At 37.8% G+C, this 21,429-nt stretch overlaps 1 protein-coding gene across 4 annotated transcripts in view; it reads left to right on the forward strand.

The window, feature by feature from the left end:
- Positions 1 to 21,429, forward strand: part of LOC106069013 (uncharacterized) — a 124,837-nt gene that overhangs the window by 84,956 nt on the left and 18,452 nt on the right. For all 4 annotated transcript variants that reach the window (XR_008775007.1, XM_056012310.1, XM_056012301.1 and 1 more), the window contains exon 2: positions 34 to 1,698. Coding sequence is in view for 3 of the 4 variants with exons in the window: in XM_056012310.1 (XP_055868285.1) it covers positions 166 to 1,698 (1,533 nt within the window). In the remaining variant the exon portion in view is untranslated. The remainder of the gene's footprint in view (positions 1 to 33; positions 1,699 to 21,429) is intronic.

A 21,429-nucleotide genomic window follows, 5' to 3' on the forward strand; every position in this document is an offset into this window, starting at 1 on the left:
TAATTTTATATTACTTTTGACTTTTTTTTCAAGGTACAATCACTACAAGATAAATGATTATCGTAAAAGAACTTATTCTGACTACTTATGGAGCTAGGCCGTTCGTCAGACGAATACTTATAACAAGAATTGGCTTGGCTGAGTTGTAAATCTTTTACACACTGAATGATGGCCGAAGAGAAGAAAGGTTCGGACACAATGAAAGAGTTAAGAGACTGGCTTGTTACCAAATGTCGTCTGCCCGGCTTCGGGAGTGACCAAAACCGGGACGGAAATGCCCGAAAGAATGGGTCAAGTGACCGATGCGCTGCTCAGCAACAACAACAGCAGCAGCAGTTCGTAACGAATGTCGTCACACCTCGGACTATTCCGCAATTTATCATTCCTGGATCTAATGACTCTTCACGGCAGCCCAGTGTTGGTTCTAACGATGATCTGGTAAGTCACTCCAGCGGAGAGCCCAGCGTGACGTCCTGGTCGGCCTCCACCAGCCCCGGAGTTTCCCCGAGATCTTCATTTTCAGCGCTCGCCGCTCCAGAAATAAGCTTGGTGCGCATACGCTCGGCACCCGTATCTCCCCGCAGGGACTCGCACGGTTTCCTACGAGATTTTGGAGTGCGGTCTATGTCCAACCTGCCACACCTACCTGTTGACCATGCACCTAATTTTACCAGCCATTCTTCGTCGTCGTCGGTGAAGCGAAACTCAAGCGGCAACTGCGGGCTAAATAGAAGCGGGTCAAACAGCAAGGATTCCATGAGTTGCCATAGGAAAGGATCACTGACAATCCCCACTTCGGAATACCGATCCAGACCCCGAAGAATGCACAGATCATTTCAAGACTTCTATGCTTCCGAGGAGCGGATTCCCTCTTCGTCTTTCTCGAACGTAAACCATTTAACAGCGGACTACAGGGGAACCTACTCTGGCTTAACTGATAAAAACGAGTATCTGCCAATGAAAGAATCTTTTCGCAGGTCCAAGCGTTATTACCGGCGACGCTCTTCGCTAGTCACAAAGGATGTCATAAGGTTGCTTTGCCATCATCAGGCCGGACCGGAAGGTAGTGACTCTTGCGGAGGTAGCCCCCATCACGGGAGGAACCGGAAACAGCTGGCTCCAATCGATCCATTCCAGGACAAAAGACACTCCTCTCCGGAAGTTGTCGTCACCGAGAGACAGATCATCAAAGTGGAGCGGTCTCACTCTCTCGAAAAGCCCAAGACAAATGACTTAAACTTTATCTCTGACGTGGTGTCCGACCCAGTGGCTCAAATTTCACGAGCAGTGAAAACCGAAACTGAACGAGGCGATGTCAAGTTTTCATTTCAGTACTTTCCCGCCACCAAGAGGTTAAAGGTTATCATCATCAGAGCAGAAGGTCTCAAATTCCCCGAAAAACCGGATCTCGTGCTCAACCCATTCTTCAAGATCTGCCTGATGCCTGGCAAGCTGCAGAAACAGACGTGTGAGCCGGCCAGGCAGACGTGCAACCCAGTTCTGGATAAGGAATTCTTTTTCACTGACCTGAACCTGGAAGAGATGAAGAATCTAAGGCTGAGGATACTAGCCTTCCACAAAGCACATCACCTCAAGTTGCCAGAGTATCTTGGAGAGGTCAATGTGCCACTTTCAAACTACGACCTACTGATGGAGAACCGTATGTGGAATGATCTTCATTTCAAGCCTTATAAAAAGGTAAGTTTACTTAGTAAGTCCATACACTAGAAGTCAATACTCTAGAACTCTATACGCAAGAAGTCCATATTCAAGAAGTCCATAAACTAGAAGTCTTTACGCTAGAACTCCATAGAGTTAAGTCCATACGCGACTCAATTTTTTAAAGATTTATTTGCCTTTTCTCTATAAAAAAATAATTAACTAACAATAAAAAATTATTAAATTAGTTATTTTTTTATTGATTCATTGACAATGACTAATTACGTGGTGTCAACTTCACCCTAGAATGGTAAGTGGGAGAGATAATGTGTACCAGACAGACAGAGGCAAGGAGTGGAATATAAGCTCGAGAGAAAGGAATAGACGGTGAAGACTAAATAGCTTCAACTAAGATGAGAAACATAAATAAATAAATTATGGCTTTTATATAGCGCTACTTTCATGCTTAGAGCATGCTCAGAGCGCTTTGGTCCAATCTCGGTTGTGGACCAGTTGGGGGGGGGGGGAGGGTATATCTAGGCGCTAACTAAACACAACTCTGCCCGTGACGGGTGTCGAACCTCGAGGCCCCTTCATAGCACTTAGCCTCTCGACCATGCTTCCCACTAAACATTACTAAATAATGAAGTAATACTGTAATACACTTGTCATTAACAATTAAACTTGTTTCTTTTTGATTCACTCACCTATCTATCTATCTATCTATCTATCTATCTATCTATCTATCTATCTATCTATCTATCTATCTATCTATCTATCTATCTATCTATCTATCTATATATATATATATATATATATATATATCTATCTATATCTATATGTCTGTCTGTCTATCTATTTATCTATCTATCATGTGTTTGTGTGTGTGTATTATATAAATTTTTGTGTGTACGTCACACTTGTGTATGCTACCAACTGTACCTACCCACGCAGTCAGACCACGTGACTAACACAGGTCCCCTTCGGACAGCAACAACACTTTTAAACGCTAACACTTTTCTCTTACATGTAGATGATATCACGTGCAATGAAACATAAGCCTCCCCCTCCTCACCTGCCACCAATAGCCACTCCCCCACGCCCCATTACTCACCCAAGACAGACGATAGCTTCTCGAGCAGTGATCATCACAGATAGACGTGTCACATTGTCTTCTGGTAAAGAGCTGGCTCATGACACATATGTTAGGAGATACACACACTGGGATCAGGGTGGGGGGTGTGTGCGGGGGGGGGGGAGGGTGTCACTTTATTAGGCTGTTAACTTATTAGATTTTGGGCTAATAAAGAAATCAATGAAATCAAGCCACAATGTTCTCTAGCGACAGCTGGCAGAGAATCAAATTATCAGTTCGTGTTGGCTTGGACTTGATAATAGCTGTGATTTGGGTCCGTGGAAATGATTTGATAAAATCTTGAAGAGCGTGACACCAATACAGCCAGTAGTTCGTCAAAGTCCCTGACAATGATTCTATATTTAGACCTCTAGATATCTATGTCTATATATTTATAAAAATTTGTTGCATTGTATTTGGTTAAAGAAACTTTATGAAGTGAAGACTGTTCTTGTGTAAGACTAGACTGAAGGCTACTGTGTAGGGTTCACAAAGCTGGAAAGGGTAAGAGAGTCTAAGAGGGAGAGAGAGAGAGAGAGAGAAGAGCGAGGAAAAGAAAAAAGAAAGATTACGAAAGAAAGTGGGAGATACAATGAGAAAGAGAAATAAGAGAGAGAGAGAAAGAAAAAAGAAAGATAAAAAAAGAGAGAGTTGGAGAGAAAAGAGCGAGAGAGAAAAGAAAGATAAAAAAAAGAGAGAGAAAGAGAGAGAGAGAGAAAGATATTCACCGCTAGTTTTATTAGTGATGAGAAAAAAACGAAAGCATGTTAAAGAAGGGGGGGGGGGGTCAAACCTATAGACTAAAGATACTACCACAAATATTTCAAGCAAAGACGCTATTTAACTTTTAGTTTAACGGTGTAAGGTGTACACTGCGAGGGGAGAACCAATAGTAAACTTAACGATAACAACCAATGACTATGGCACTGTAAGGTAAGGCCGCACACACACTTAGAGGTACAGCGTAGAAAAAGAGTAGGCTTGTTTAGTGTATAACAGAAACAGTTTAAAAACTGATGTTACCAAAATAAATGCAAGACAAATCGATTTTAGGACTCAAGAAATTTTGAATATTTACAAATACCTTCTTGACCATTAAGTGATGAAGTGTTTTCAAATTAAAATTATAATGTTTGACACAAATTAGAAAAAAACAACTTAGTACTAACAATCAATTTGAAGCCGACTTCTTATTTCTCTTTAAAGAAACGCCAACATCACGTGACCACATTTATAATATTATTGACAGTAAGGAAATAAATAGATTTCGTATTTTACTTTCAAGAGTGAGCACTTTTAGCTCATGTGTCCCAAACTTGAATGGTTAATGCCAGGTACAGAAATGCTACACCTCACTAATGTCTACTGTAGTAATAAAATGATGCAAGGAACATAGAGTGACTTCCATACATTTTATGAACGCTTAACATCAACCACACGTTGCTAATTAGCGTTCAAGTTTCTGTGCAATAGAATAGTTTGACAATTAAAAGTTTAATAGAATTGCAATGATTATATATATATATATGTGTGTGTATATAACTTACAAACTGTTTCACATAGACAGTATCTATTTATATATTCCCTTGATACAGATCATTATTATCAAAAAATATCGCAACTCCCATTTATGCACCCCCCCCCCCCATTTAAATAGAACGTTTCCTTAAAAGTCTCACTAAAACTACTAGACTAAAACTACTAGACTAAAACTACTAGACTAAAACTACTAGACTAAAACTACTAGACTAAAACTACTAGACTAAAACTACTAGACTAAAACTACTAGACTAAAACTACTAGACTAAAACTACTAGACTAAAACTACTAGACTAAAACTACTAGATGTCAATGGAGAAGTTGTAACCTATGTCTCACACAATGTCCACATGAAGTCCAGCCTTATCAATAGAGAAGTTGTAACCTATGTCTCACACAGTGTCCACATGAAGTCCAGCCTTAGACTCAACTGAACGTTGTTTTCTATCTTCTATATTTAAACCTAAAAAAAAGAATGGAACGAATCCAATGTTGTGGCGGGCTGTTTCCTTGGTCAATAATCTTCTTAAAGTCTTGATGGTCGTCTGCTTTGTCGCTGGAGTTCTGAACAGGTAAAAAAAAACTCATAGAATACCTGAATAAGACTATCCGATATCAGGAAGTTCAAATGTTTAGCAGAATTTGAAGCTTAGTCAGGTGCATATTAAGATTATAGAGGTTATCGGCTGCTGAAGTCCTTATTAGGTTAAGAGAATGTGTAGTTTTGTGCACCAAATACAACCTGTAATGTAAAGTGTACAAAATAATAAACTCTACTTATCCATTGTTCAGAAATTATTACTAGTAAATGTTATACTTAAGTTATAAAAAAGGTAAGGCTTACTTAATCCGCTCGTACTGTTTGGCTATTCGTAGAGATAATTCGACAACAAATTTAACCTTTTAACCTTTGGCCCAGGAAATAACAGACCCACAAGAGTTAAGGACAGAAAAAAAAGTAAAAAAATATATGTAAAGTAGGATTCAAAATAATAAAGTGATGGGGGAAAAAAAAGAAAAGAATTAGACGAATGTAAAAAAAATAGAGAAAAAAAAAAGATAGAAATGGGGAGAGAAAGAGAGAGAGAAAGAGAGAGAGAGAGAGCGAACGGGTGAGAGGAGAAAAAGAAAAAAAAAGGGAAAGAGATAGAAAGAGAATCTTTATATGCACATCTGTAACTCATTGCTGTTTTGCATTATTATCTCTAAATATTTTCTTAAGCCACTGAATTCTTCTTCTTTAAGACCTAGTTCATTTTAAGACGTCATTTTCACGTCAGGCTCGCAATAAAATATTAATGTGCAATGGCGACAATCCCTCCAAATGCTGAATTTATCCACAACAAAATCGCTGGATCGATGCCTAAATCTGAACCCTTTCTGCCTCGTTAATAACATAAGCTTCTCAATACAGGCTCGTCTTCAGGGATAGAAGACATTCTCTCAAGCGTGGCGCTAGGAAATAATCTCATGTATTAAGTGTTTAGCCTGGAAAAGGTTGAAATCCCCTGACGTAATTAAGGCTGAACAAGCCACACAGTAGTTGCTCATATCCTTGGCGTGAGATTGAAGCTCTGAGGCGCTTGACAAGAAGGCGAGGAAGAGAGCTGAAGTCAATACTTGAAAAAAAGTTTGGCTTCTAATCTATTTAAAAAAAAATATTTGCAAAAAATTTTGTTTAATGTTTTTTTGTTTTTTAAAAAGCTCTATCATTTTGTACTGTCTTTTACTTTCTTCTTCGTCCTTATCATTTTGTACTGTCTTTTACTTTCTTCTTCGTCCTTATCATTTTGTACTGTCTTTTACTTTCTTCTTCGTCCTTATCATTTTGTACTGTCTTTTACTTTCTTCTTCGTCCTTATCAAGTTGGAGGGGTCTGAGAATAAGTTCCAATATCTGCGATGAACTGGATAGTTGTTTCATCTTCAGAAACCTTGTCTTCTAGAGGAGTACTCTTGGCCTACTACCTTTATACAAGCCTCCTGATAAAGTAGCAGCTTTGAAAGACATAGTCGGCATTCTCTGGATACACTGTACGAGGGCACGTTTACTTAGTGTCTATTTTTGTATACTCAGTGTCTCTTTGCTTGTACCTTTTAAGACGAGTGCCTTAGGCATAGGTAAACTAGGCAGTCGACGAGGGCTTCTAAATGGTGAATGTTTAGTACAGCACTATAAGTTAAAAAAAAAGTATAAATGAGCTAAAGTAACATGGAAGCCAGAGTGTGCCGAGTAGCATTTAGACTAGAGCGCATTGAGTCTATAAGCCTATCATTGGAATTCTATATAGCTTTATGCATTCGCTAACGAGCAATTTTTTTGAAGTGGAGGCGGATTAAGACGGGGTACAAAATGTTCCATTTTTTTAAAAAATCTTTCATTGTTTTGTTATTATTAAGAAAGAAAAAATCGCTTTAACAAAAGTCTGTCAGCAATGTTGGGTGAGGCTAAGAGGTTTGTCCCACGGATTTATCCCGGAAGTAGGCAGAAACGCGTTAGGTCTCAGGATTTGAACAAGCTGGTCCTGAGACGCAAACGGGCCTGGAGGCTCGCTGAAAGGAAGGTACTCCCGGGAATACAACAGGCTCTGTAAAGCCACGAGTGAACTGGCCCGATGCGTCCGGTCGGACCATTAGAACGCTACCTGTGCAGGGATGGATCTTCGGGACTCCTCGAAAGCCTTGCGTCTTCTTCGAAACCTTGAGGTTAAAGACTCAGCGTGAACTGCTTCCCATCTATCTACACCCGAAGGGTCGGCCTCAACGGCTACCAAAATGGCCGACTTGTTTAATAGACTCTTCGCTAAAATTAGCAAGCCCGAAAAGAAGACAGCCATGTCCCAAGCCCTCAATAAAGAACGTAAAGGCTCGAGAGGGAGCCAGATGAGCCTGAAAGCCAAGCAACGTGCAACTCGCCCTTCTGTCGTGCTGAGCTGGACAGAGCGATTGCCAAGTGTAAGAACCGAAAGGCTCCGGGGCCAGACAAGGTTACTGCTGAGATGGTAAACTCCAAGAATTTATGAATTGAACCTGAGCCTTTGGATGTGGTTTTAGCAGATTGAAATTGTTTTCTTTTGACTTGATAAAAAAAAGCAACTTTTGGACTTGTTAGAAGAAACATAAATAAAAACAAAATAACCAGAGATGTTTGTTGACCACACAAGTACTGGACACATTATCCTCATCTGGGATTTGGTGGTTAGAGGTAAATCCTAGTCTTCACATTTGGAGGTGCTGATTTGAGTTTTCGTGGAGAGAACTCCTAAATGAAGACTTCATTTAAATTTCAAACCTCTGCCGAAAAAAAAAACAGGGAATGTTGGGGACGTTTGTGCTAGCCATATAATCACATCGTAACCCGTTTGCCATCAAAGATATAGCTCTACTTGTCCCTTTCTACATCGAGCTTATGACTCGCTCATTCTTCAGTTTAATAAGCTATCAAAACAACAAATATTTTAGAGGTTTCATTGAATAAAGAAAAGGGTAAAAAAAAAATAATCTGTTTACATAGTTCACCAGATATTCTTAAAAAAAAGTTTTTTTCCTCTTAAAAAATCTTGTTTAAAGAGAGACCTAGACATCGTCTCTATTGAAGGCAGGGAAGTAATCAGGTCAACTTGATGCGGGTCTTTTTTTTTGTCTATTTTTTATGTCATGACAATTTGTCTTCCTGAGAATTGGGGGAATGTTTTCTGACCTACTAAATGGTGGGAACAATCAGTAGATTTAACAATTTCAAAGATAAAGACTCGACCGATGTTTAGCTTGTTAGCTTAATCTGTTCTATGTTTAGCCTGCTAGCTTAATTTGTTCTACTGTAGGACGTCTGGCTAAATTAAATGGGTAGAGAAATGCAGGTGAGCACCGGTAGCTTCGAAAGGGTGTCCCCTTGGGGCGAGTGGTGGGGGAGAGTGGTGAAAGTAATTAGTCGTAGCTCTTGGCGTTGGTTGTCCAGGGAGATGTCATAGGTCACAGTGAGAGTACACTGGGATATCTGGACTCAGAGGGAAATGATAAAGAAGATCAGCGTTTCTCAAACTGTGGGGTACGCTCTCGTTGGAGGGCAAGATGTCCTCACAAAAGAGGAGGGGGTTCGGCGGGCCGTTAAATTTCTTTTTGAAGGTAAAAAAGATTTTTATGTTCATTGTAGTTATTAATCTATGTTTGAAGATTAACTAAGTAAATTGACATTATTGCTAATGTTTAACAATTTTAAATATTTTAAACTTTGATAATGTATATCGCCTTCGTGAGAGGCGTCTGCACCAACCTCGACTCAAAATTTTTAAAATAAATCATTTCAAAACGTCTTCGCCTGTTTCTTCAGACTCTCTTATGCTAGAAAGGACGTTACATTCTTCTGACCGGTGCACAGCAGTATTGTGACAACGTTTGTGTGACTTAAAAAAATAAAAAGGTCCGTGGTAATATGGTCTAACACAGATCACATCCCTGAATGCATTAAGTGTACCACACATCAGACATTAGTAGCTTCATAGCAGTATTGCATGGATTAAGGCACCTTGGCATTACTAGATTATCTGTTTTACATTAGAACCACCCCCTCTGCACCTCTGCACATAAAGCTTAACTAGAATCTGTTCGATGATATCTAAACTTCGACTAAAAAAAGATTTTAGTCCAAAATATGGACCAGCTTCTTCGCACTATTGCCTACGTAACAGTTGCTTCACTGAATCGTTTCCCTTACCAGAGCACACCATTCGGCGCAAAGTTCCTTGACTAAGTGCAGTGCATTCCTTGTTCCCCAAGCGTTCCCAGTGTTCAATTAGCCGAAGTAGAATTCTTTATAGTGAGCGATTTCCAAGTAGCGTTGCGTTCATTAGTGGTTCAAGTGGTTTTCAACGATTTTATCGACCCGTGTTTTTCAAATAACAAGCTTGGGGTATTATTAGAGTGACATAAGCAGTTGAGTCTGTTCTCAACATCTCATTTAGACTTAATGCTGTGTCTACCAGTGAAACATCAACTATAGAATGGTAGTAGAGACTGACAGAAATAGTGACACATTGACATCAAACCTGACTGAAGGCATAAAGAACTGTTCAATAATGTCTTATAGATTGTAATTTCAATCTAGAGACATACAACTCTAAAACATAAACAGTTCTTAGTGATGTACTGTAGTATTGTGGATATTTACGATAAACTAAACAATGTCAAGGACCTTGAAGTTCAATTCTGCCAACTACATCAAAACCAATGTGATCTACAAACGGAAGTACTTACGAAATGTGATTGTGCAGTACTAAAAAGTGAAAAGTGCTAAAAAAAAACATTTATCATATGACTTTTAAAAGACATCTTATCAACTTTTCCTGATACCGGATACACCAAATAATCTAGCTATTTTCCCACCTGTTACTTGCGCATCTTAGTGTAAATGTGAAATGGTGCGAATGCGTGTTGAAAGGAGAAGAGGAACCAAAATGGAGGAATATAAACAAAAAAGTGTTTTCAGTATTAATAACGATTAAAGTATTTATAAAACTGTGATTTGTCGTTTTCATGTCTAAAGAGTCTCATCCAATATGAAGACGTAACACCACCATATATGAGTATCTAAGAGACATTAACCAATTTGTTGTTGATTTTATCTAATCAACTCTGAACATTAAATTTTGTAATATACTTTGTATGATACCATTTCGCACCTCAGCAGACGTGACTTATTGATGTTTGCCTATAGCACAACGTCATGAGTGTCAAGTTATAAGTGACACGTACTTTTAAAGTTCTAATTCTCTAGTTTCCTACAATGATCTGGAGACAAAGTGATTGGAAGAGACACTATTTCTATTAAAAAGAAAACAGTCTTAAGATAAGAAATAGTTTTGTTCTTGTGTTCGGCTTAATGAAGTGAAACTATAAATTACACTTGAGTCTCTTAAGTCACTAGTAGGTGTAGGAGTTAAGCATTCAAGTTTCAATCTAAGAATACGGTAGATCCAGTCCTATCAACGTGACATTTACGAAATGAAACAATTTTAAACAATATTAGCTAATATAAAGTTATATATAGTCTCTCTATATATATGAACCCGGAGCATTGGTGTAGCCTGTGGTTAAAGATGTGTAATATTGTTTCAGAAGGCCGAGAAAACTTGCAAAGCATGCAAAATATTTTTAAAAATATTAAAAAACAACAAAGGAAGCTTATAGGAAAACAAAACACTCAATTACTGTTATACTACTCATTATTACAAGATTTATCTCCCTTTTCTATGTATCAATGCTAAAAAGTATTAATTAATTAACACTAATTAGTGAACTAATTGTATTTTTTTTTGGATAATGTAATATCTTCGACAATGAAAAAGTTATGCAAAGTTTCAACTTGATCCGAGAATGGGAAGTGGAAGAAATAACGTGTACAAACTTTGTACCAGACAGGCAGTCTTGAGGCAAGAGATGGTATGATAGTACTGACCTACTTAGTTAACAAAGGGTGTGTTTTTAATTTATGAAAAGAATTTGCCGACATTAAACAAATACAAAGTAAATCATCTGCTCGTTGAAGTTAAAAAGTTTGTATCATACAAGCCTCAATTTGCGTTGTTAGGAATTAGGCTGTAAAGATACGAGAAACCAAGGTTTTCAGCTCATGTAGGCCTTCAATGGATAGACAGGAAAGCTGGAGAGTATCCTCTAATTTAACAGACAGTCAGTAGAAAGACAGATCTTTGAAATGCCTACATTTTTAAAGCATACAACATGCTGGAAAGCTTGAAAAAAAAAAGATTGTGTTGATGCTGTGAACATTGGTATTAATTAAGCCGTTTCTTTTTGCCTGAAACCAAAACGACACTCTCAGAACAAACTTTTTATTGTTAGTTTAACTTCGAGCGACTAGTTTGTAACAAAAATATTTTACTATTGAGTTCTCATCCCCATCTTGACATCGCGTTAGACTTTTGGTTGTCGACCTACTAGATCTAGCAATAGTTGTACAGTCAACACTAGACATTGGGACGCTGTGGATGAGTAGTTCAGCGCTTGGCTTCAAAAACGTGGGTTCCTAGGTTCGAATCTCGGTGAAGACTGGGATGTTGAATTCCAGGATATTTAGGGCACCCCTGCGTCAACCCAACGCTATGGGTACCTGACTTTCGTTTGGGAAAGTAATTCAGTTGGTCGTTGTGCTGGCCACATGACACCCTGCTCGTTAACCGTTAGCTGAAGAAACTGATGGTCTTAACATTATCCGCCCTATATATAAATCTCAAGGTCTGACAGAGAGACTTTACTCTACCACACTAGAAATAGAAAATAAAGTGTCATTTACTCATTCATAAATACATTCTATTATATACTGTTTTTTTTTTATTTGCTACTTTGATTTTGATGAACATTAATCTTTCATCTTGTATGATCAATAATCTTTGATGTAGTATGATGATTAATCTATGATCTTTTAAGATAATTAATCTTTGACCTTGTATGATGAATAACATGTCGTGTTGTATGATCAATAGTCTCGGATCTTGTATACGATCAATAATATTTCATGTTGTATGATCAATAATCTTTGATCTTGTATGATCGATAATATTTGATGTTGTATGATCATGATTATTTGATCTTCATTGAATATTTTTCTGGGTGTAACAACTTCTCCCTAACACACTATAAACTATTTAATATTAGAATGTGTGTGCATGCTTGTGTTTGTCCAACAGTACTCATGTTTTTGTGTGTGTTCTGTGACTAGCTCAGACTACCTCGGGCTTTGCCCTTCAGAGCTCTAACATAAAATGTTGCTTGTTAATGAAGAATTTGGTGAACTCCCCAGAGATCGATATTTGTCTTTAAAAAAACACGCTGTAGGTTTAGACTCGAGATAGTTGGCTGGAGTTTTATTTTCCTCCAACACTCCATGGTCTATTTACATCACAACTATAAATACATTTCTATTATAAAGAATCAGGGCGTTCCAAGTGTTATTTACTTGGATTGAAGTACAACTCTCAGTAAGAACTGGCTTTGCGAGGGAAACAAATGTGTTTAAAATATTTAAGTGGAGCAGTAATGTAAATAAAAACAGTTTTCGATGTAACTGTAAAGTACCTCCAATATATTTCCGATGTAACTATAACGTATTTCCAATGTAGGCCTATTCTTAATATATCATTAATGTGTCTTATGTTTTTTTTGTGTTGTTATTTTGCGTGTAGTAAACAAAACGGAACTGGATTGTACCATGACAATCTTGTACACAGTCCAACAATGAAAGCTTCCATTTTTCGGTGATGTATATAGACTAAGCACTATAAACTAAGGGAAATAACTCGACGACGACACACTTTCTCTATTTACATTTAATTATCTCCCCTCCCAAATTCTATTTTCTTTGTCTTTGACCTTATTGACATCAAGTCGAGATCATCACATTTAGAATGACATCAAAAGTGACATGGGAATAGTCAGATGTGGACATCAACTCTTCATCTCAGCAACACCTCACGCCACTAACTGGTGCTGTAGTGGCTCCAAGTGGGTTGGATTGAGCCAGGCGTCTGTTAGAGCTTGCTTCTCGAGTGCTCACTAATAGGTCAAGATAACCTTTTGCCAATTCAAGACTGTTGACTTAAACTAAACGAGACGGTGCCTCCTCCCCCACCCTTCAACTGCGCCTTCTTTCACCCACTCCCTGAATCTTACTCAATCTAAATAAAAGGTTGACGGGATTTGAGAAGGTTTCCTCGGATCGTCTGCAGCATGACACGTGACTTTGTGTTTAGGCGGAAAGACAGCTTAACTTTCTTTTAAAACTGAATTCTTTTCAAAAGCGATCATGGCAAATTCACCCAGATATCCATTACTTTCTCTTTCCCCTTCCCGGTCTAGACAAATGATAGAATCATAGCGTACTGAGAAAGCTAAAATCATGAAATTGCGCTAAACAAAAACTATTGGTTAAAATATTTCTTATCTCACAAACTTATCATTATCAGTCTAGATCTATTATAAATTTAATTAAATGACTGATTCAAACTGCTAATTAATACAAATACGCTTAATATAAGCTTTGTTTTTTTGTAAATAGTATTTTAAATATTTTATTTTTGTTATGAAATTATTTTTTTAAAAGAACAAAATCTTCTGCATAAATGTTTTAAAAATGTATAGAACAGTGGCTCCCTTCATTATATAGTCTCCCTGTTATTTAGTGTTAATGGTAAATAGTTATAAAAATGGTGTGTTTGTTTGAGAGAAAATAAAAACGCCTTCCATATTGGATTTAAAACAAAAAGTTTCGCTTTCAGCAGATAAACAATCAGCACCACAACTTTGAATGCTGAAAAATGTCATAAAATCGGATTTCAAAATATTTTCTTGTTTGTTAGATCTAAATAGAACGGACGGACGGAGGGACGGATAGACAGGCCACACCAAACAAACAGCGGCTTTGCCCCTTTTGGGGCCGTTAAAAATGACTCCAAATCACTTTTTACACCTTCAGACACAAACACACAGATGACCAAGCAATTATCTATGGAGTAGGTCCAGTATTTGTAACCCTATTTATAATTAAACTCTTTAAAAAAACAACAACATGAGGACAGTCCAACGCTCATAAATTGTAACTTTGGGCTTTCCCTCCACTGCCCATGAGAATGACTGACCATTACATTGACCCTTAATGACTGACCATTATATTAACCCTTAGCTATTTCCCCTGAGAGTGGAGACATTTCCTTTTTTTTTTTTTTAATGTATTTCAAAATCAAACAAATTTAATACTAATTTTTTTTTTCTTTTCCCATTTGACGAAATGAATTTCAAAATAAGAGTTATCCGCTCCTGGTGATTCTTTTAATGACTTTCTCAAATACTAATTAATTTCTTTTTGTTTGAGTATCCAATGGCTATTGAAAGGCCGTCCTCCTATCTAGCGCACCATTAAGATAACTAGCACTTTAAATGCGATGCCATTAAAATCTGCGCGTGAGGATAACATTTGAGATAGCTATCAACGCGACGTGTTTGTAGAAGTTGTTTGTTTTGAAACAAAGGAAAACTAAATCACTGCTTCGTTGACAATATTTTAGAGATATAAATGTTCCGACTTTAGAGATGGATTAGTGTAATCTCCTGTGCTATTCTGAATTGTCATGATCAGTCTTTTGACATCAAGAAATAAATGATCTAGCTACTTAATCATTGCCCTCTAAAAATAGTGAATCAAGATTGTCCTATCAATTCAATCGTCAATCTCTCAAAATAGTGACTCAAAATGCATCATTAGGAAACCAATTTTTAGCGGCCCCCGAAAGGGGAAAAGACGCTATTAGTTTTGTGTGAAATGTCTGTCCGTTGCATCAGAGCTTTGAATGGACTAAAATATTGTGATGTCGGATTTTCCCTATCTTTTCTAGTTGACGAGATCTAAACGGGACGGACGGACAGACGGACAGACATTTCGCACAAAACTAATAGCGTCTTTTCCCCTTTCGGGGGCCGCTAATAAAATAATGGAAACAAAACTCAAATGATGTCCCATATAAACATGTTAAGTAGTTTAAGATAAGTCCATTATTTGGAGTTTAAACTTAATCTAAACCTTGGTTTATACTACTGCTCAACCAGATTCCGTTTATAGATGAAAAAAAAAAAGATCCTTTGATGTAAAATCTCATCTAAAATTAAATAACAGTCCTGTTCGAAATCTTCTTTAAAAAAATTGCAACACAAAACAACGGGCAAAGAAATATGCTCAATTAATATTTTTGTCTTCATAATTATTTTTGATTAAGAACGTTTATATTCTTGAGCGCTGATCAATACAATGTTCGCCTGGAGGAGATCAGTCTGGTTGATACACAAAATACTTTTCTTTTTAAACACGTGCTTCTTTTCCCATGATTCATTGCGTCCCGGGCGCTGTGGAGGTCTAGTGTCAGACTAACAACATTTTCTTACAATTGAATAGAGACAATGCCATACAACTGATAGTAAAAAGTTATCTATCCTTATATAGCCTGTAGAATAAGGCTTGCCTTACAGTCCAAAGATTAATGAAGAATGCAGTATTTTCCTTGATTACGCAGTCCCATCTGTGACCTGCATATTTTGCCACATCCGACGCAGACATAACCATTGTCCGCCGGTGGTCGATTTAGATTTTCCTTTCGTCATCTACGTGTGTCCTCGGCAGCGGATTTTCTAATGTTCTCAAATGTGTATCCCGCGGACTTTGTAAGTGACCTCCACCTGTATAGTAGCTTCCAAATCTCAGTTGTGAAGAGAATATAGACTTTATAGACCGGAACAGGACCTCACGTGCTTACCGCGTGCTGTAGGTAAACGTTGACCTTGAAATCACCTCGGAAAAGAAAAGAAGGTAATGACAACATCATTGGAAAGAAAACACAAGAGTCCTATGATTAAAGCAGAATGCGATATCATACAATGGTTACGGCTGATAAGAAACTCTTAAGGAAGTCCTCACATTCCCCTACTTGGAGTTGAACGTATCTTGGGATGGATGGTCTCTCATTCACACAGGAAACTCTTTTCATGTTGCCTCGTCTATAAAGGTCCACGAAGGTCAATGAAGGTCCACGAAGGTCTACCAATACCAGTAGTAGGAAAAGTATTGGTACTTTCAATGTAATAGAGACCACGGTAAACATAAATAGAAACATAGAGATGGAAAAAAAAAGACAGACATAAAACATAAAATAATAGAAGCATGGGGATAGAAACAGAGAAACCAGGAATACACGTCATGGAAATATTGAAAAAAAAAAAAATTTTTAAAAGTCATTGTTAAATCGAGAAATTAATTTTAGAACTACAAATTTGGAGAGAGAGAGAGAGAGAGAGAGAGAGAGAGAGAGAGAGAGAGAGAGAGAGAGAAATAATGAGTGAGAAAGAAACCCATGCAGTATAAAGTGTGGCTATGCTTCTGCCCCAGAACTAGTCTAATTAAGTTAAGCTAAAAATATGTTTCTATTGATTGACTCCGGAAGACGTCATGTTTTATTTGTTGGTTTGACTCCAGGGATATTTTGTTGAGTATACACACAATGTATTTGAATTTAAACTGATCTCTCTTCCAGCCTACCTCGTGTCTTTACAAATTCTTTTCTATCAATGTTTTCATCATTTCCAAAACAATTTTGTCATTTCTATACGGAAGAAAACTTTAATATAATATATTTGGCTTTTTTTTTTTACCTAAGCATTGATATGAAAACTGGCATAGAGTTGATATAATATAAACATAGACATAAATAAATATAGACTGGCCGATAAAAGAGTTTCATGAAATGAAAATTTGGAACTTGCAATTTTGTGTACTTTATTATACAGCATTTATGAGCAGTATAAAAGTTAAGTATTCGTATCTATTTCAGCCACACACCTATATATATTGTAAATAAGGAGGCAGTGTAGTTTTGTTTAATCTCTAAGAAGAATGAAGATCATGCAATTTTTCATAATTCGGAAATCCGAATACAATAGATGTACATGTTTTCAAATTACATAAAGTTACTTCCTTCGGCCAGTCTATATTTATCTATGTCTATGAATAGAAACTAAATGTAGTTTCCTGTTGTATTTAAAACTTTAACCCCGGGGTAGATTTCTATCTTCCTTCTCTCCTTTCGGCTGCTACTTCTATTTCATGTTTTAAACTAGTATCACTAGCGGATTCAGTGGGGGGGGGGGGGGTCGGTAGGGGCGGACGAATTTTAGTAGAGAAATTACACAATTTATTTACGAATTCTATAATGTCAATAATATAGACAAATTATTTATATTTTAACCTATTTTTGGATTATATCGCCCCCACTTACCTCTAGTATGTTGTTGGACGATTTGGTGGGGTGTGGTGGGACAATTGCATCGATTCCGCACCCCCCCCACCCTTAACTTTCGAGTGGGGGGGGGGCGATCCATTTTTTTTCAGAAATCACAGTTTTTTAACATAATTAGTAACATTTCTATATGATAAAAGCTACTTATTGATATTTTATCTAATCTCAATACTATGAAGTTCTCCTTCTGGTATGTTGGCCGAATTGGTGGGTGGGGAGGGGTGGGGAGGGCTATATCATAATTACGCCCCCCCCCCCCGACCCTTAACTTTCGAGTGGGGGGGGGCGGTCCAAATTTTTTGCAGAAATCACAGACTGTTAACATAATTAGTTATATATCTATTTGATAAAAGCTACTTATTGATATATATATATATATATATATATATATATATATATATTAGAATTAATCTTTATATTATGTCGTTCCTCTTCTGATATTTTGGCCGCTTCTGTAGCGGGGGGCGGGGGGGGCGATTACAGCTACCGCCCACCCCACTCTAGACTTTTGAGTGGGGGGGCGGTCCAATTTTTAAGCAGAAATCATAGTGCATGAACACAATTAGTTGAGAATCTTTATTATCTAAGAAGCTACTTATTGATATCTGAACCCATTTGTATCTTATGTCACACCACACTGAAATCTCAATTGAAATCAAATTAAATCATTAGCAGATATAAAATGAAAGGTAGTTTTATCAGGTGGCAGGGGCGATAGATGTAATCACCTTCTCCCTACCGGGCAGACCAACAGTTTTTCTTTTGTATTTTAGTTAATTATTATTGAAAGAAAATGCTTTGACAAATTTAGAATTCATAACAAATTTTTAAGTAATAATTGAGATGAGTTCTGAAACCAACCTTTACTCAATCAGAATTTTTTCTATTGCATAAATAACTTTGGGACTATAACTCACATTTTTATACTTGAATCCTACGATTAAAAGAAAAGGTTAGAATCTATTTGGTCGACCTGATCTCCACTTCGTCTTCCATATTTTTTTTACTCAGTACTTTGTATTATAGTTCTTTAACAATACGAAGTTACAAACAGGCGTATTGAACACCTTTAATACGATGGCCTGCTGTCAAGAGCCAGAAAGCACAAACTCTATGGCCATATCATGAGGCGCTTAGACCTTCCTGCAGGGAACGTTTAAGGAAAAAAAAAGAAGAGGAGGCAGATAGAGCGATGGGAAGACAGTATTAAAGAATGGAAATGCCTTTCATTAAAAGAAATTCTAGCCAAGGGGAAAAACAGAGAGGAATGGAGAAGACGGATCACAGATCATGTGTGGTGCCCTAACGGTCCAACAGACTAAGGGCTAGTAAAGGTGAAGGGTTTATAAGACTTAGTTTCTATAACCAAAGAATCTATGGTCGTACTGGTCACTGCCTGACCCTCAGTCTTTTCCCACATCCCTCATCACCCCCCCCCTTTTTTAAGAACTAAAGTTTGTGTGTGTGTGTTCTGTCTTGGTTATTCAACTAGTGAACACACTGACCTCTACAACACAACGGGAACGTTTAAAAATGGGAAGGCTTAGCTTTGCGTGTTGCGTGTGTGTGTTTAGATCAAATCACGAAACAATACATTATTTATAATGCTCATGGTTTTGAATTTGAGACTTCCTTATTGCGTAGACACCTCTGTACCACATCATAGACTACACACTCGCCGGGATATCTATCATTTGTCTATGACATTTGATACAAAACAGCAACATATAATACGTTTTAGAAGGAACTGAAATGATGTCAAGGGGACGCAATTGGCTAGATCTGTTTCTTGTCACCCTTCCTTGAATCCCACGAGTTCCCTACCCTAGTGTTGAAATAAATGGAACATTGTTTATTTACTCATCAGTTAAAGGGCCACTGCGATAAATTGTCTTGAAATACAAAACTCGTCTTCAGAGAGTGCATCGTGTCTCGATTGATGTTCGATAACGATGAAAACTGACTGAGAAGTAAGGGCAGTGTTGTATTGGCTGTGAGCTCAAGTACTAAGCTGACAGCCTGACAGTGCCAAGATCAAATCCTTCTTTGTTTCACTCAGGATGTAGACTACTCTACTTGTCTGTGTACATGATATTAGCTGGCTGGCTGGTCAATGGGCTAGTTTAAAGAAACTTTAAAACAAATATTTTGCTCCAGAAATGTGTTTTAAAATATGGGCAAACTTCAAGCATTCTCCACGCTTTAATTATTTCTGAGTACAGGAGTAAGTGGAGGGCCTTGGGCACAATTTTGGTGGAAGCCCCAACACTTTTTTGAAAGCTTAATAAAAATACACGTATAAATAATAATACTTATTATCAAAAGCATGCTATATTTTAGGATTAAAAAAAATATTGTAGGCCTACTCGTCAATTTTCTAATTTTCCTTCTTAAAAAACATTTCAAATGCATATTTTAGTAAAAAAAAATATTTTGGTTTTTATGGAGGGTAAGGCCCTGGGTTGCCGTAAATTCGGAACAGCCTTCAAATATTACGAGCACGCTCCAAGCGGTCATTTCTGAACCACGACACCGTGTTGCCAACCGTAAAATGTAAAAGTTTGTGAAACATATAAGTTTCTGACACTTTGAAATTCGGATCTTTTTAAATCTCTATTCTGAAAACACCCATTTTGTGGAGTCCATGGGGCAGCAGCCAGCCAGCGCTCCCTTAGATCCGGCCCTGGGTACAGGGCTATACGTCTTTCAAGACTATTATTTGAAAATGGTCACATCATAATATTGCATCTTTTGAAGCATCACTCAATTTGTGTAATCCTGTAATCAAACAATTGACCTCTGCAAGATGTGATCTTGCTCAGACTCAGAGACCAACGCATTCTTTACAAATAAATAGAATTTAGGAGAACTGGAAACGGAGTTTTAAAAAATGGAATAGTTTCACGTTACAGCATGATGCAAAGCTCGATACCTGTTTTGGTTAGTAAGTGTACACACAGTACTATCTTCAATGGAGACGCTGAGGCTGAGCGGCAAAACGTTTGGCTTCTGAACGGGTTCAAATCCTGGGATTTTTAATTTCGGGATCTTTGGGCGCCTCCGAGTTCACCCAGCTCTAATGGATACCTGACATTAGTCGTGGAAAAGTAAAGGCGGTTGGTCGTTGTGCTGGCTACATGACATCCTCGTTAACCGTGGGCCACAGAAACAGATGACCTTTACATCATCTGCCCTATAGATTGCAAGGTCTGAAAGGGGAACTTTAACTTTTTAAAACTTAAATATTTTTGAGTGAAGAACTTTGACTAGTCTACTAATTGTGGTTAAAAAAATGTATGTAAAAAAAGACATTCTAGGTTCACACGTTTTACACTAATACTGTTAATCTAATGAATTACCTGATAGCTCATCGCTTAGCTTTACTAAGCCAATCTGAGTCATGTTGGTGTTATCGAACCGCTGTCAGTTGAATAAGTCTGCTCATTGTTCAACACAGCATTTACCGTCTGCGCAAGTACAACAAATCAAATTTAGGCGGACAAACGCTCAACTGTTGAGCGAACAAACAGGAAGTCAGGTGATCACGTGATGTCCAGACAGAATGCAACCAGAGGCAAGATAAATCTGATCATTTGACCTGGGACATTATATCACCCACACATACATGCACACACTAGGGCAAGCGCGTGCAAAAACAGACGCGTCATGTAGTTTGGAATATTACCTTTTATATCAACTCGTTGATCATAGTTCTACGCTATATTGAAATAGTTAACAGGTAATATGGTTTTTATTTTGGCTGGAGCCTTCTCCGCACATAGTTTTCGATACTGAATTCCAGTTATTAATTATCGACCCCACCCCGAAACAAAAATTAATGAAAAAAGCTGTACGTTCCTAATTTTATGGATAGCTGCCTGGTCACGTGATATGCGCACTTGACTGTCGTCTCGATGGTTTGGGTTCGAACTCTGCCCACCGCCATAACCCGCCGCCCTTAGTGAGGTTGGGCTCGGATGTAATAGTATGTACCACAAACAAGCAAAACAAATGTAGACCTAGCTCTTGTAACCTTCCATTTTCTTATACAATAACAGGGGGCGAGGTAGATGAGTTGTACAGCGCTTGGCTACCGACCCGAGGGGTCCCGAGCTCGAAACTCCAAGTCTGTGATTTTTTATTTCGGTATTTTTACGACGCCCCGAACGAATGATCGTTGTGCTAGCTACATGACTCCCTCAGTCAACCATCGGCTACAAATAACCTGTACATCATCCGTCCTATA

Source organism: Biomphalaria glabrata, chromosome 1 (genome assembly GCF_947242115.1).
Source record: "Biomphalaria glabrata chromosome 1, xgBioGlab47.1, whole genome shotgun sequence".
Lineage (NCBI taxonomy): Eukaryota > Metazoa > Mollusca > Gastropoda > Planorbidae > Biomphalaria > Biomphalaria glabrata.